We start from the raw sequence: 17,195 nt of genomic DNA, 5'->3' as shown, positions 1-17,195 counted from the left end.
ACTTGATCTTAGTACCTGATGTTTTCGCTCATTGGTTAGCACTCTAGCAAACAAGCCTTGCTTACCACCCCTCTTTTGTGGTTTTAACTTGTTAATTTTCTTAGGCATTATTTATTATCCATAATAAAAATATATGAACTAAATAATGTTTACCTTAATGACTGGAAATTAGTTTTTGTATTTTTTATTGTAAAAATAGTGTACAGAGGTGTTACAGTTACATGAGTAAGGTAATGAGTACATTTCCTTTCCATCAGTGTTACCTCCTCTTTGTTTTTCCCCTACTATCCCTTTCTTCTCTCCCCACCTCCCCAACTCCCCTCTTCTGCACCTCCCCCCCCAAGTTGTAAAGTTCGTTTTCAACATAGTATCTTGTATATCTCATTGTTACAATGGGTCAACCTGTATCCTTGTTTCAGCATTTTGTTCTTTACCTTCCTTTCCCCATATTAGAAAAATGTATATACAAGATGCAGGGCACCCACGTCAAATACAGTGAACACAGGGGTTATACCATGGGGTAAAAAACATTCAAGAGAAACAAAAAAATTCACATAGTATATTTTAGATATGTTAAAAACAATAGCAAGAAAAAAAAACAAGTTGTGAACCTATCTTGGGGTTCATTTCACTTAACATCATCTTTTTTTTTGAAATACTTTTTATTGTAAAACTGCTGTACAGAGAGGTTACAGTTACATGAGCAAGGTAATGAGTACATTTCCTATCAAGCATTGTTACCTCCTCCTTTGTTTTTCCCCTATGCTCCCTTCCCTCACACCTCCATAACTATACTCCTCCCTCCCCGCTCCCTGCCTAAATTGTTGTTTGTTTTTCAACATAGTGTCTTGTACATATCATTGTTACAATGGGTCAACCTGTATCCCTATTTAAGCATTTTGTTTTTTCCCTTATGTCCCCAAGCTAGAGAAGTGTATATACAAGATGCAGGGCATCAACATCAAATACAGTGAAAACAGGGGTTATACCATGGGGAGGAACATATAGAGAAACAAAAAAAGTCACATGATACATTATAAATACGTTAGGAACAATAGTAAGAAAGGAAAAAAAAACCTCTTGTGTCCCTATCTTGGGGTTCATTTTGCTTAACATCATCTTGTCTGGTCATATGTACATAGCTTTGGACCTTTTCTGCTTGTCCCAGACATATACTAGTTATTGCAAACAAGGGAAACCATGGGACCTATGTTTCTTTGGGCCTGGCTTACTTCACTTAATATAAATTTTTCCAAGTCTTTCCATTTCCTAACAAATGGGGCAATGTTATTCTTTCTGATGGAGGCATAGAATTCCAGTGTGTGTGTGTGTGTGTGTGTGTGTGTGTGTGTGTGTGTGTGTGTGTGTGTGTGTGTGTGTGTGTGTGACATTTTCTTGATCCATTCATCTACTGAGGGGCATCTAGGTTAGTTCCATATCTTAGCTATGGTAAATAATGCTGCAATAAACATAGTTGTGCTGGTAGCTGGTAGCTTTAGTATGGTCTTGTTTGTGATCATTCGGGTAAATGTCCAAAAGTGGGATTTCTGGGTCATAGGGGAGCTCTATGTGGAGTCTTTTGAAGAACCTCCATACTGCTTTCCAATGTGGTTGAATAAGTTTACACTCCCACCAGCTGGAAGTTAGTTTTAATAAAATCACATTTCTTCATTTTACCTATGTTACCAGAAATGTAGACATTCATTTACATAGGCATTTGGTTTATTTTATCTGGTTTGTCTAGGAGTTAACTCATGATTTACTTGACTAAGTATAATATATCTAGGAATAAAACCCCATGGAGTAAACATTTTAAACAGTTAACAGAAATATTAACAATGAATATTAGGAAGCTGAAACAAAATTTTAAGGTTTGTGGGACACTAATGAGTATGGGGTTGCATAAATTTAAGAGAGAGCAGGGAATATATATTGCCAGAATATTCAATTTACGTAAGTGATAAAGGAAACAGGAATCATGAAATGAGCCTAGAGGAAGGGAACAGATAGGATGGATGATTCACAGGAAACTTAGATGGACATATTCAACTGTAACCCTCTTATACAACCTTTTGAAGGTCAGAAAGTAAAATAAAAATAGTTTACTTCATGTATATTAGAAGATATTGCATCCCACCAAGTATAAAATTACCCTACATGTTTTTAGTTATGAACGCTAATTCATCAGCATTTAGGAAAAGAAGTGATTTAGTTTCCATTGGGAAAAAAGAAGATCAGTGTTTACTAGCACCTGTCAGCTATTTAGAAACAAAGGAGAAGAAGAAAAAATGTCTGCCCAACCTTATAATGGAGGGAGGAATTGACTTATTTTTAGTCACATTTGGGAAACAGATGATGCAATTGTGCTATGTGTTGACTGGTAACATGAACCCTCATACATCACAATAATGAAATGATGCAAAATGTCATTGGGCATCAGTGACAAAGGACAATTCTTCACGGCCCTTGATTTTCAAGAAAATAGAGGTTTGCTAAATGAGAATTAAAAGATGTCAGCAAGTAATAAATAATGGTATATTCCTATCAAAGAAAATATTTTCTCTGCTGCCACATTCATAAAAATTATAAAAAGACAAAAGTTTTTCTTAAAAAAAACACAAAGTTTTCAATGTGCTCCTGTTCCACTATCCCATATTGTAGGGTGAAAATGGAATTGATTTTCATTAATTATAGAGTTGTTCAAGAAAGGTGTTCACATTATTACTAAGGAATTATTTTAGCAATTCCCTGTTCATACTTGCTGTTTTCCATTCCTTTAGTTTTTATTTTAAAATATGAATCCAAGACTAATGAGGGAAAGGTGAATAGATGTTTGATCCACTGACATGTATAAAGAACTTCTTTTTATTCAGAAGAGACAATCCCACAATATATATACTAAAACAAAAATATATTTTGTTAGTAAAAATATTTCAAAAATGATCTTTGTAAAAATACTTCAAACATGATTTTTACTTCAGCTTATCTGTAATTTAGATAAGCTAAATATTTATCTGGGTACAAATGAATGAACTAAGGATAGAAATGAAGTATTCATCTTCTGTGCTAAGGTGAAGAAAAATAGATTACAGTGTGGGGGGGATGCATTCTGGAAGATGCATCCTCAGGCAGTTACATCATTGTGCAAACATCTCAGTGTACTGATAAACTAGAATAGCTACAGTTTCACTCAGTGATGTAATCTGTGATCATATTGTTGAATGACATGTCCTTGGGCATCACATGACCCATCATCCATATTAGCAAACCCAAAGTCTAGACCGTAACTTGCCATGAACAAAAAAGTGTTCACCAAATCTTAGAACCATTAATAAATTGATCTTGGTTGGTGTCAAATTTCGTGGACAATCCACTACTATGAAAGAGATGTACATTTAACAATGAAACTAAGTATTAGGAACTTCAGAATTTGTAACTTCTTCATGTCTGTGGGTTTTGAGGGTTTTGATTTGTTTTTACATAAATTTAGTTTTATTCTCTCACAAGATCTTAATGTTTCCACAAATCAGAAACGTGTTTGCTAATGTAGTAGGCCAGCATCTAAAATGTATTCATGAAGAAACTCCTAATTAGAAATTAAGATTCTTGTTTATCTGAAATAATTTCCCTAAATGTCGGTAAGGACTAGTGAAATTAGGATGCTGTACTGCTGTCAGTAAAAATTGTGTAACCCAAATTCCCTGTCCAGCTGTAGTTCTTTATGCCAGCCATCTACCCTTCCTGTGCCTCAGAGTTCCAAGTAGATAAATTCTGTATTGAAAGTGCATTAAAACAACTAACAGATGAGAGAGTTATTTGACAAATGAAACTGCATCTATTTTTCATTAGTAATAATATGCAACTTGTGAAAATACAGATCACAGCCTCTGCTTACCCAGCTGGCTATGTAAGGTGGTGTCTTGAATAAGTAGGCAGTTAAAAACATTCTTTGAGCACTCATAATCAGTATCTACCATTTTGGGAAGCCTGAATGAGTCCGGTGCCATCCTCTCAAAAGGCAGAGTTACCCCAATTAATAATACAAGTCTGTATATCTCCAGGGTTTATTTGTTTGTTTGTTCATTTCTAAGGGTGTGGGTTTTTTTTCAGGCTCTTTACTTTGTTCGTGATGTTAAATGTTATAGTAGAAAGACTGACACTTTTACTTGTGTAACCCTGACTACTGTAATGGCCTGGCCATCTCAGGGTCATAGACATTCTAGAGCCCCTAGTTACATCCCTTAATTAGTCAGCTTGATCAACTTATTTTTCCCTATAACTCTCGTAAACTAATTTCAAACTGTAATACTAACAATACACGTTTCAGGATGTGACTAAAAAAGCCTACCAGATACAGAACAAGGGAGCACTATGTTTAGTGCACAGAGCCAAGCCATCTTGCTCTCAGTGTTCTGGGCCTTGAGTTCTATGATGGGACCCAAACAGAAAGTCATTTAAGCATAGTGTAAATATGCATGGCTTATACCTAGCACAAAGTAAGTACTTCGTCCTTTTAAACATGACTTGATGAATATGAACTGTCTAGTGAGTGCCTACTTTGTCCATAATTAAGGGAGACATAGAAGAAATAAATGGCATGGACTTAAACCAAATGTCATCATTTGTTCTCTGAGATAACATAGGAATATATGAAATATTTGAGCATTGCAGTGAGGGACTTTTAAGGGATAAAGTAGGTCATTTAAAAGATAAGGCTGTAAGAATTCAAAGTAGGAGATCAATGAGGAGTTATCTCAGGAAGGAGAAATTGGAAAGATAGGTGGGATATGGCCAGATAAAGGTTGCCTTTTCCTGGACTAGCAACCACCTAAGCAGATGTCTAGAAATGGTGATGGGATAATGGTCAGTTCTTGGAGATAGATACTTAAAACCAGCAGGATTATAACTCATATGTTAGAGCCTTAAACTAGTCAGAAGTATGTTAAAAAGATGTCTACGTAAAGATGTTATTGAATTAGCAGAAGCTGTTAAGTGATTTAAATAAATCACAAAGCACTGACAACAGAAAAAACTAAAAAATATTGAAAAAAAGAAGTAAATTTTTGCATGCTGACGTTGAAAGTCCACCATAGAAAGGCCTAAGAAGCTATTAATGGTGAGAATGCATTTACCCAATATCTGTTAGCTTTGAAAATTGATTTTTATAAAATCAAAATGGTGTTTCGAGATTCTTGTGATGACATTACCTTGAATTACAAGGGAGTGACTGGAAGTGAAGAAGAGTCTTGGAACGTGTGTGCATGAGTAGAGATTCTATGTCTGAGGAGGGGTCCCTGAAAGGCAAGAGTGAGCTGTGTATTCTGAAAAATAATTACAAATGAACTTCATGACAGATTCTGTGCCCTCTCCTCCTATTCTTCCTCCTTCTCCTCTTTCCCCTGCTCCAGCCCCCAGCCCCCTTCCCTTCCCTCCCCCCCCCCCCCCCCAGCCACAATGTGTTAACTCCTAGGGAAAACAGACAAAATAAAACAAATACCTAATGTAAATGAATTCCTATGGTTCTGGTGACAAAGGTAAAAATGAAGAAATGTGATTTTATTTAAAACTAACTTCCATTAGTTAAGATAAACATTATTTAGTCCATAAGTTTTTATTATGAACAATAAATAATGCCTAAGAAAAAAATAACAATTTAAAGCCACAAAAGAGGGGTGGGAGGCATGGCTCAGTTGGTAGAACACTAGTCAATCAGCAAAAGTGTCAGGCACCAAGTTAAATTCCTGGTTTCACACCTAAAAACTAAGACCCACAAAAGAACAAGACTAGCAAATCACTATAACTAAGTCCTCTCACTCTTCCTAGGGGTTCATTTTTACCTAAAGCTTCATCCTTCCAGCACAGACCATAGGGGTACTTGTGGCTGGCATGAACTCAGTGTCTTACAGAGAAGGTCTTTCTAGACTTTTGAACACAAGGCCTTGTGCATGATAAACAAGTGCTTTACCCCTTCCATATATCCCCGGCCCTCTGATTCTTAAACTATGGGATAAAGAAGAGAAAAGATATTTCCTGGTCTAATTTACTGATCAATTATAAGATTCACGCTAATAGGAAACCTTTAAGAAACTCTTCATGGTTTTGTTTCTCAGGATGGAAGAAACAGTCCGAAATTTATTGCAGAGTCAAGGATCTCCAGAACAAAGGAAAGAAGAAACTGTTCACATGAAGGTCTATCAGGTACATCATGTTTCTTACTCTTGGCTGTGTGCCACTCAGTTACTTGTGGGTCAATTATGGCTTGAGGAATCATACACAGCTTGATTGTATGATGCTGCAAAGAAAACCAGAAAGACATATACAAGCAGTGCAGTGCCCCTATGGTCAGGAGTACAAAAGAGGTGAGTACAACAATTTATGAGGACAAAGAAAAACTCGAGAAAACTGAGAAATTAAGGACTGCTTGCCAGTGATGTGGTTTTGAGGTAGGCCTGGGGAATAGAGGGCAAGGGGAAGGACATTCCAGCTATAGGAGAAGGCTAGATCCCAGTGCCCTGGCATGAATTTTCCGAAAATGTTAAGTAGCTTAAGGAGACTGAATGATGGTCTGCTGCTGATGAGAACAAGGATGCCCAGAAGAGCTAGATGTGGTCTGGACATGTTTGTCATGCTCCTGAATCTGACCTTGTATCTGACAATGTGGAGTTCAAATAGATGCAGGGAAGAAATGGTCACTGAAGGGACACTCATCCTCTTCTTGGATATCACTTATCCCACAATCCATTGATCCAAGTCTGGTAACCAGAGTAACAAGCAGGACATCTAGTCTGCCTGTGAATCCAGAAGGTTCTAGCAGGATGGGAAAAAGAAATGCTACAGGAATCATCTAAGTGCTCTACATTTAAGACTTTTATTGAAGACCTAAAATCACAAATGGAGACCCAGTATTCCCAGGTCAACTATGTGTGGAAGGAAATAAATAAACAAACAGACAAATAAAATAAGCAATCTATAAATAAAGCAAGGAAATGGGTAGAAATTTAAGGTTATTACTGGTCATCTCTGAGTTTCAGCTGGCTTAAAAAGCAAATAGGTTAAGTAAAACAAGCATCGGAACACAGCCAGGAAGGATAAATTTGCATTGGTTTATTTAAGTTCATAAGTTCAGGGTCCTGCAGCCCAGTGTGTTATGAAGAAGACTGGGAAGAATCTGATAATAAATGTCAATATGTCATACAGAGTGATGATAGCTCAGCTTGTTTGCCTTCACAGTTGATCCTGGAGACATGCATAGGGCTGCTTCCTAAAGGCAGAGCCAACTGCTTTTCAGGCAAGATTGATGGAAGCACCACAGAGCTAGGAGAAGGACCAAAGTCCAGTTCTGGAGACAGAATTTAGTTTATTCTTGAAGTGATGGTCTGGACAAAAGGAATGCATGCTCAGCTATTCCAAGTTGACTGTGGACTAACACTTGATTAAATCTATCTGGCTGTGAATTGCTCCTAGATTTTATATTTGCTTTGGTTGAATGATGACTTACAAGTAAAAGTGAGACTTGATTTAGCATTAACTAGTTCTGTGCAAGCTAAAAGTCATGGGAATCTGAAACGTGGTCCATTTGTTCCTGCTCACAGGTGACAAGGGAACTAAATAATGCAGCTCTGTGCCTGAGTTTTTGCCAGTGTTCTTCCTCTCTGTGGATTCCAGTTTTCTTTAGATCATTTTTTCCCAATCTTTCCTCTAGTCATTAGTCAAATGTATAGTATAGACAGTTACATTCCTTATTAGGATTCTTTGTGAAACAGGAAGACACTTTGAAAAACACATACACAGAGAGAAATTCATTTTTAAACGATTTCTGCTCTATATACCAGTTCACTTCTTTTTGGACATTAGCTCTTCACTTTCAAGAGAAGATGGCTATTAATTGAAATACAATAAAAGCAACAGCAGTGTTGCTTCCATCACTGCTTTCATTCACTTTAGGCTTCTTATCCGTAAAATGGGAGAGGGATATATGGGAACATCACCTATTAATGTCGTTTATGTATTCAACAAACATTTACTGAGTTTCTAAAGCATATTTGACATTTTGGGAAACCAAGAGAGAAATAATAGTAGGTCACAAATACCTCTCACAAATTTTAATATTCTAAAGATGTTTCATAATAGTAAAATAGTAATATAAGATACACAATGTGCAGAATCAACTCCAAATGGATCAAAGATCTCGAAGTCAAAGTAGACACCCTGAAAACATTACAGGATGGAATAGGAGAAACCCTAGGTCTCCTTGGCACAGGCTGCAATTTTCTTAATACAGACCCAGAAACACAACAAATCAAAGAAAAGTTAGACAAATCGGATTGCATGAAGCTGCAGAGCTTCTGCAATGGCAAAGGACATAGCTAGCAAGATCAATTAAAAGCCTATGGATTGGGAGAAGATCTTCACTAGCCAGACAATGGACAAGGGTCTCATATCTAAAATATACCTGGAACTCTAAAAATTAAATCCCCAACAACAAATCCTCAGAGAAACAACTTCCCAATAAATAAGTGGGCTAATCTTGCTCATGTAACTGTAACCCCTCTGTACAATATTTTCACAATAAAAAACTTATTAAAAAAGAAATGTACACATTACCTTGCTCATGTAAATGTAACCTCTCTGTACAGTAGTTTCACAATTTAAAAAAAACTTATTAAAAAAAAGACAAAGAGAAACTTCTCTGAAGCGGAAATGAGAATAGCCAATAGACCCATGACGAAATGCTTAACCTCTCTAGCCATAAAAGAAATGCAAATCAAAACAACATTGAGATTCCACCTCACCCCAGTTAAAATGGCTATAATCAAGAACTCTGGTAACAACAGATGCTGGAGGGGATGTGGACAGAAGGGAACCCTACTGCATTGTCGGTTCAACCACTTTGCTTTTTTTTCTTTTTCACAAACACATTTTAATTTTCACAAGGCAAATTTGTTCAACCACTTTGGAAAGCAATATGAAGGTTCCTCAAAAAACTCCACATAGAGCTCCCCTATGATCCAGCAATCCCACTTTTGGAAATTTACCCAAAGGATCACAAACAAGGCCACACTAAGGCTACCAGCACAACTGTGTTTGTCACAGCATTATTTATCATAGCTAAGATATGGAACCAACCCACATGTCCCTCAGTAGATGAATGGATCAAGAAAATGTGGTATACACACACACACACACACACACACACACACACACACACACACACACACACACACAAACACACACACACACACAGATACATACAATGGAATTCTATGCCTCCATCAGAAAGAATGACATCGCCATATTTGTTAGGAATTGGGAAGACTTGGAAAAAATTATATTAAGTGAGGTAAGCCAGACCCAAAGAAACATAGGTCCCATAGTTTCCCTTATTTGCAATAACCAGTACATGGGTAGGACAAGCAGAAAAGTTCAAAAACTATATGCATATGGCCAGATAAGATGATGTTAAGTGAAATAATTCCCAAGATAAGGGCACAAATATTTTTTTTCTTTCTTACTATTGTTTCTAACATATTTATAATGGACCATGTGATTTTTTTCTTTCTATGTTCCTCCCCCACCGTATAACCCCTGTTTTCACTGTATTTGATATCGGTGCCCTGCATCTTATATATACACTTCTCTGATTCGGGGAGGGGAAGGGTAAAAACAAAATGCTTAAATAGGGATACAGGTTGACCCATTGTAACAATGAGATGTACAAGACACTGTGTTGAAAATGAAATGGGCTGGGGCGGGAGTAGTTGTGGAGGTGGGAGGGAAGGGATAGTAGGAGAAAAACAAAGGAGGAGGCAACAAGGCTCTATAGGAAATGTACTCATTGCCTTGCTCATGTAACTATAACCCCTCTGTAAAGTATTTTTACAATAAAAAACATACAAAAAAAAAGATACATGGCATGGTACAAGGGAATCTCATAGTTATTACCTTCCGAAGTCAAATGATATGTTTAAAACAAGAGCTGGGAAATGCATTGCTTCTTAGGCCTAGCTCAGTTATCCCAGATAATTTCCCCATCTCAAGATCCTTAATTTGATATCATCTTCAGAGTGCCTTTTTGTCATGCAACATAACATTTTCTTCTGGACACAGTAACCCAAACCTATAACAAAGCTACTTAGGAGAAAAACTTGGGGGGAATCATTGTTTGAGGTCAGCCAAGGCATAAAAATATACATGAGCAATGAAATTATCCCTTGAGAAACTAATATTAACTAATAAAATTCCAATATTAATTTTAAAAATGCATGAGACTTCATCTCAACCAATGGCTCTGTGCAATGGTAGATTCCTGTTATCCGAAGGGAAAGCACAATAGCTAGGTACAGTGTGTACATCTCTCACTCCAAGGCTGGCTTGGGCATAATGTGAAACCATACATTGAAAACAGTCAACACATAACAGGGATTGGAAGCCCTTGATTTGTAAACAAGGCCATTTAAATCCCTGTATCAGAAAAAAAAAATGGATAAAATGTCTTCAGGTCTCAGGAACTATGGAATGTCGATTACTTGGGCATTATTCCTTCTGTCACATTCGTAACACTAATTGGTCTAGCAGTACCCAGCAGACAATAAGTTATGTTTCTAAAGGTTGTAAGATGTGTGACATAGGCTCATTTCATAGGATGCTAGAGTGGGAAGACAAATATTAACTAATAGTTAATAATGTGATAGAAGTTTAAATAGAAGCTCACACTGTTTCTAGAACACACGAGAGGCATGCTCTTAGACTTATTGCACTATGCTCACAGGAGACCTTGACACCACCTATAACTTATTTTTTATAATCTCTTCTTTTTGTTGTTTTATTTCTGAGTCCTATGGTCTTCCTTTGCCAGAACATTTTATGCCCCCGGTGCTTGAGGACAAGGATACATAGGCTTAAAGCTTGCCAATTTACAAACACATAGTATGCTTGTATTACTAGCATCTGTAATAGACATTGCAATGAAATGTATAAACTCTGGCACATGGTAAGTGTTGCATCTCAAAATAAATTAGTTAAATTTCCTAATACCTATGAAAGATTCTGAAGGTGGAGATAAAAGTATGCACAGTCTAAAATCCCAGATCACAACATTAGTTCTTCAATATACAACACGAGGGGGAAAAAAACTATTGAAAGGAAACTGAAATAAATCAATACAGCACAAAATGTTTGACTCCCTTGTCTCCTCTGGGGGGTGGGAGGAGGAGAAGTGTCTCAGTGATCGAACATCACCATTATACACAGAGAAGAGGCCATGTGCACTGAGGACAGACGTTTTATTAGGGAAAAATACAAGGCCTGAAATAATCGTCTTTTGAGGAGCTTAAGTGAAAGACATCTGTTTCATTCTGGCTTTGTTTGGTTTTCTAGCTCAATCTCTCTAGGTGTTTTGGGGTTTCTTGTGCATAGTGTTATATATTCTTGTCATCCTGGCCACCATTTCATGTAGTTAAATTAGGAAACTTATGTCAGAAAAAAATCATAATTAGACATGAGAGAGGGTCATTAAGCATCAATGAAATAGAGTGAGTGTTTGGAGAGGGACATCATTCCTTCATTTGTCAAAACAAGTACTCATGAGCTGCCTGAGTGGGTGTGAATAATCACAGCCGTAAGGATGGATTATCCTTTACCGGCCTCCTGAGTCTGTACTACCTTCTGTGCTTCTTTACGTAGCTGTTTATAGTTCCTCTTCTTTCCACTTTTCTATATGGAACGTGAATTGAGTCCACAAGCTAATTCATTTAGGGAAAACAAAAGTGTATGGGCAAGCATGAATTGTAATGGAGGCTGAGACCCACATGTGCAAACGGCCTTTATCACTAATGAATCTTATGACCTCATATGGTCATTTAAACCTTAGCTGTCTCTTCTATTTCATGTCTTTGAAAGAAAAAGGTTTTAGACCAAATGAGGAATCACAGATGTAAATAGCTTAGTGTTCAGTAATGTAGCCATCATGGTCCAGGTATGAGAAAAATCAACTGCCCTTTAGGGGTTACATTTAATGAAATAAAAACAGGGAAGCACTTTCATTTTGTTTTTATCAAAAGGCTGAAGGTTTGTTTTTGAGAGTCATGGCAATCCATACCTGGCTGAATGCCAAAGGAACAGTAAAGAATGGTGAGGACAATGGCACACTGGAAGGCCTCTGTGTACTCTCCAGGGAGAAGTTACAGTTCTGCTACAGTGGACTTCCAAGATCCAGATATACATACGGAAGCCTGAAGATGTATGGCTGAATGGTGCAAAAGATGAAAGTTAGACTTTTATGAGAAATTTCTTTTTATCCAGATGTTCACAATTTAGGACACTTTTTCTTTTTTAATGTATATTTTTATTGTAAAGATACTGTACAGAGGGGTTACAGTGACATGAGTAAGGAAATAAGTACATTTCCTATCAAGCATTGTTATTCCTTCCTACCATCCCTTCCCTCCCACCTCCCAAACTCCTCCACTCACCCATAGTTGTAAAGTTCATTTTCAACATAGTGTCTTGTACATCTCATTGTTACAATGGGTCAACCTGTATCCTTGTTTCATCATTTTGTTATTTTCCTTCCCCTCCCCAAATTAGAAAAATGTATATACAAGAATCAGGGCACCAAAATCAAATACAGTGAAAACAGGGGATATAACGTGGGGGAAAAACATACAAAAGAAACACAAAAATCACATCGTACATTATAAGTACATTAAAAACAACAGCAACAAAGATAAAACCGCTTGTGCCCTATCTTAGGGTTCATTTCACTTAGCATCCTCTTATATGGTCATGTGTACATAGCTTTTGACCTTTTATGCTTGTGTTACCCATGTACTGGTTATTGCAAATAAGGGAAACAATAGGGCCTATGTTTCTTTGGGCCTGGCTTACTTCACTTAATATAATTTTTTTTTGCAAGCCTTTCCATTGAGATTCCACCTCACCCCAGTTAGAATGGCTATAATCAAGAAATCTGATAACAATAGATGCTGGAGGGAATGTGGCCAGAAGGGAACCCTATTGCATTGTTGGTGGGAGTGTAAACTTGTTCAACCACTTTGGAAAGCAGCGTGGAGGTTCCTCAAAAGACTCCAGAAATCCCACTTTTGGGCATTTACCCAAATGATCACAAACAAGGCCACGCTAAAGCTACCAGTACAACTATGTTTATCGCAGCATTATTCACCATAGCTAAGATATGGAACCAACCCAGATGCCCCTCAGTAGATGAATGGATTAAGAAAATGTGTTATCTCTCTCTCTCTCTCTTTCCATCTCTCTCTCTCTATCGATATATATAGTGGAATTCTATGCCTCCACCATAAAGAATGAGAAATTTCTTAATATGTATCATACGGCTTTTTAAAAGTATATGCAATAACTAAACTGCATGATAAAGAAAGAGCAATCCTTAGGAACATAATTTCTACAGTGGCTTCTTGCTCTTAGGACTCTGGAATTTTGACTTTTTCCTTCATAATCCTGTGTGTACCCACTATACACCAATACTATTCTGATCCTTTTACCAGGATGAGTTCACTGAGTCCTCAGTAGAACTCTGTGAAAGAGTTGCTATCTGGTTTCCTAGAAAAAAGAATCTGAGGCTCATAAAGAGGTTAAATAGCTTGCCCAAAGTTACACATTAGTGATGCTACAGCAGTGCCTTTTGTTCCAGAGGAAGCTGTCATAAGAATGGAAAACAGAAATTATGTCCTGAGACATGTTATGTCATCATCCCAATGGAGAATATAGAGAACAAGACATCATGTTCAAAAAAATTACAGTGCTGTCCAAGTTTGTCTTTTCTTCTTCAGTCTACCTTCTTGGAGAGCCCTGAGCTGTTAAATTTCCTGAATACAGCTCCATCCTTGCCAGAGTGGACTATTATCTTCATACAATTTTATTAGTGTATATTAATTGTACATAATTTTGTGTTTCATTGTGACATCTTCATATGTGTGCCTTGTATGCCTTGATCAAATTCATTCTCCAGCAACTTAGTATTTTGCCAAGTATTTCCATTTGAAGTGAAGATCAAAAATTATTTTTTTATCTTTAAATACTTCTATAAGAGAATTGTTCGGTGTGAACATGGGGAAACAGACCTTTTCTAGTTACTCTAAGACCTGTCAATCATCACATTTATGTATTTCGTTCTCTTGTGGTACCTAACAGGCCCAGACCATGGTTGGGGACTTTCCTTACTGAAGCTCAATACCACCTAGATGCTAATTATTCATAAATTACTGTCCTATTCAGAAGTGGTAGGAAATTTGTTACACCAAACTTTACCTCCTTTTCCTGAAGTGATTTAAGGATACTTTAATCAAATCAAAACATTTAAGTATAACACAAAGCAAATTAGGTTAAAAATGATTATTCAATAGCCAACCAGAAAGAATAACTTCTCTAAGATATACTTAAATAGAAATAGCTCTAGTGACAGTGTGAAAGTTTGAAACCCTTAATAGTAGCGTTTTTATTTTAATGAACAAACATGATCACACATCCAAATTGAAGTTTTAGGTTTCACAAAGCTGGCATTTCCTGATTTCCCAATGTTCCTGGCCCTAGCTAAGCCTCTGAATCACCTGAGGTACGTCTCAGCTAACTGGGTACCTTTCAAATATAAGTGGAGATGATGCATGCTGGGTCTGTGTTTGGCTTTGTTTATGTTCAAGTTTCATGGACCATTTTGATCCCTGTAGTCAATGGGTCTTTGCTAAGATCCTCTAATTTGCTTCAACACACATTCTCCCCACAAAAAAAACAAAAACACTTTCCTTCATTTAGTAGAGCAGAAAATGGAGTTGAAATTAGGGTCTACTTCTCCCCACACAGTGCATGTGATAGTCATCTATAACAATACACACACACACACACACACGCACACACACACACACACACACACACACACACACACACACACCCAAACCCCACTTGTTTCAACAAATATCCTAGACAAGAGTACTGAACTCTTTATAGAATATAACTGTAATTCATAAAAATGATTTAGAAAGTGTTCTCTTTTTTCCCTTTTTCCTTTTCCTCGACATAAAAAAGTAGTAAACAAATGTAAATACACAGATCACCCATAAGTAGAATTGAAAGAGCCAACATCAACTAAATCAAAGGATGTAAAATTGTACTGTGAATAGAGTAGTTAAAGTCTCAGTACAGTTATATATAAAATTGTATATAACTGGGATACGAAATATTTTTATTGAGTACTTGTTATTTATATTTGTGGACTATAATCATAGGAAAACTCAAGTGCTTTATATTCTGTGTTAAGAAATTTGGCTTTTTCTTTGAATTACTATGAACTTTGAATAGCAGGTGAAGAGTGTGAAAGTGGTAAATGGAGTATTTTAATTGTGGGTAAATTTTACGCAAGGGATGAACTCTTCCTTGAGGAAATAGCTTCCTTTCTTCCTTTTTTGTTTTGGTCTTAAGCTGTGTTTCCTACTCATAGAATGAGTCCAGAAAACCTGCTTAGGTTCAGGACAGCCAAATGTATTGGTCTTTATAAAGGAGAACAATTTCTCTTTGAAATTCTGGAAGATAAATGTTATGATTTCACCTCCTACATAAACACTGCTCAGTATTCTCATAGTTCCTAGAACAGTCTTATTTAAGAGTATATGCTTGTTGGTATACTAACTACAGAATTAATTTGCCTTAAAATTCTAAACTCATTCTGAATACATTTGAAGGAATAATGATCGTTTAAAAAATAGAGCTGAGATTTTAAATAATTACCTACATGCTTCTCAGGAATTTTAAATCCCTGCTTTAATAAAGGCTCCAACTCAATTTTCTTGGCCTCCATTTCTTGCTAAATTCTGTGTTCTGACTTGAATACTTTTGCTATTAGCTATATTGACCCTTGACCTGAATTCTTCCCAAGTAAAAGTAGAATATAGCTTCCCCACTAAAACCAATATAACCTATGAATAAAATGGTGCCCTAGAGAGGCACCTTTGCGTCTTACAGGTAAGCTGGCTATTGCCCCGTGGACCCTCCGTTTTCTCAGCTCATCTCAGCACGGGCCTGAGCTTTATTGTCAATACCCAAGATGTCTCCCAGGTCAGGAGGTCCTGTGGAGAGAATTCAAAGGTGTTGGCCTTTAGTAGGAGTGTGGCTGGGATAAATACTTTGGGCACTTCAGATTATTCAACAGGCATATCAGCTAGTTCTTTGTTTTATGAAGCAAATGAATTTGAAGAGAACGAACTCACGATATCTATTATTGAACTTTGACCTTCCATCCTTTTTTTAACCTTCCATTTTTAAGTCACCCGTGGATTTCAAAACTTTGAAAGTTTTCAAAGACTTGAGTTATTAGTGCTTCATAAAATGTAGATAATATAGTCTGAGAGAGGATATATTATTTTGGAATAAAGAAATAGTTAAGAAGTGGCAAGTACCTTCTCGGAAAAAAAATACATTTTTATTACTGAGATCTCCCCTATACAGTAACCTTTCAGCTGTATTGTCCTTATTGATTTTGTCTGCACAGCTAGCACAGCATGGCAATGAGAAGAAATGGCTGGGTACAGGGTGAAGGAAAATGTCTGGCCTGGGGCCTCTTGTCTCCATTTAAGCCCATGTAGACGCTGGGTGTTAATTGGCTGACAGGTGTAGTAAGAGAGCAGTATTTACAGGATTTACAGGCTTTGAAGCCAGGACTGGGCCTTGTAATGCAGTTTCTAGCTTTAAAGGAGGTAGCCACCTGCCCCTGAAATGTCTTTCCTATAAGAGAAGAGTTTGGGCTATGAGAGTGTTTTCAAATGACCTGGCTCCAGCCCACAATAATTCCAGAGTCCTCAGCAACTGAGTATGAGCTTTACATGTTCAAAGGTCTCCTGGGTGATTCTCAGATAAGGCCTGAGGCTGCTATTATCATAAATAAATGTAGAAGAGCTGGCCTGCAGCCTCCGCACCATGTCCTCTGTGCTTTCAGCAGGATGCATCTAGTGTTAGTTAAGTTCAAAGCCACTCTCAAACGAGCCAATGACTTGGTTTTTATATGACCGGAAGGACTGGTTCTTCTAATGACTTGTATTCTTACTTCATCTTGTTTAAGTGAGTATCCACAGGTATCAGTCAGATTGATTCCATTGTTTTGTAAGTAGATCAAAATGTATGTTTTATCCAAATGTGTTTTGTCTGGTAGATTTGCCACTCTACTCCCTAAT

General features: G+C 37.1%; 1 protein-coding gene across 1 annotated transcript in view; it reads left to right on the top strand.

Annotated features, from left to right (window-relative positions):
• Window positions 1-17,195, top strand: part of Nckap5 (NCK associated protein 5) — a gene marked incomplete at its 5' end in the record, with an annotated part of 649,445 nt that overhangs the window by 292,760 nt on the left and 339,490 nt on the right. Inside the window, one exon of the mRNA XM_042685241.1 lies at window positions 6,111-6,198. Within this exon, the coding sequence (XP_042541175.1) occupies window positions 6,111-6,198 (88 nt within the window). The remainder of the gene's footprint in view (window positions 1-6,110; window positions 6,199-17,195) is intronic.

This window comes from Dipodomys spectabilis, unplaced genomic scaffold, assembly GCF_019054845.1.
Source record: "Dipodomys spectabilis isolate Male_0828 unplaced genomic scaffold, ASM1905484v1 ptg000094l, whole genome shotgun sequence".
In the NCBI taxonomy this organism is placed as follows: Eukaryota; Metazoa; Chordata; class Mammalia; order Rodentia; family Heteromyidae; genus Dipodomys; species Dipodomys spectabilis.
The sequence above is the reverse complement of the archived record's forward strand: the minus strand, read 5'-3'. Positions and strand labels throughout refer to the sequence as shown.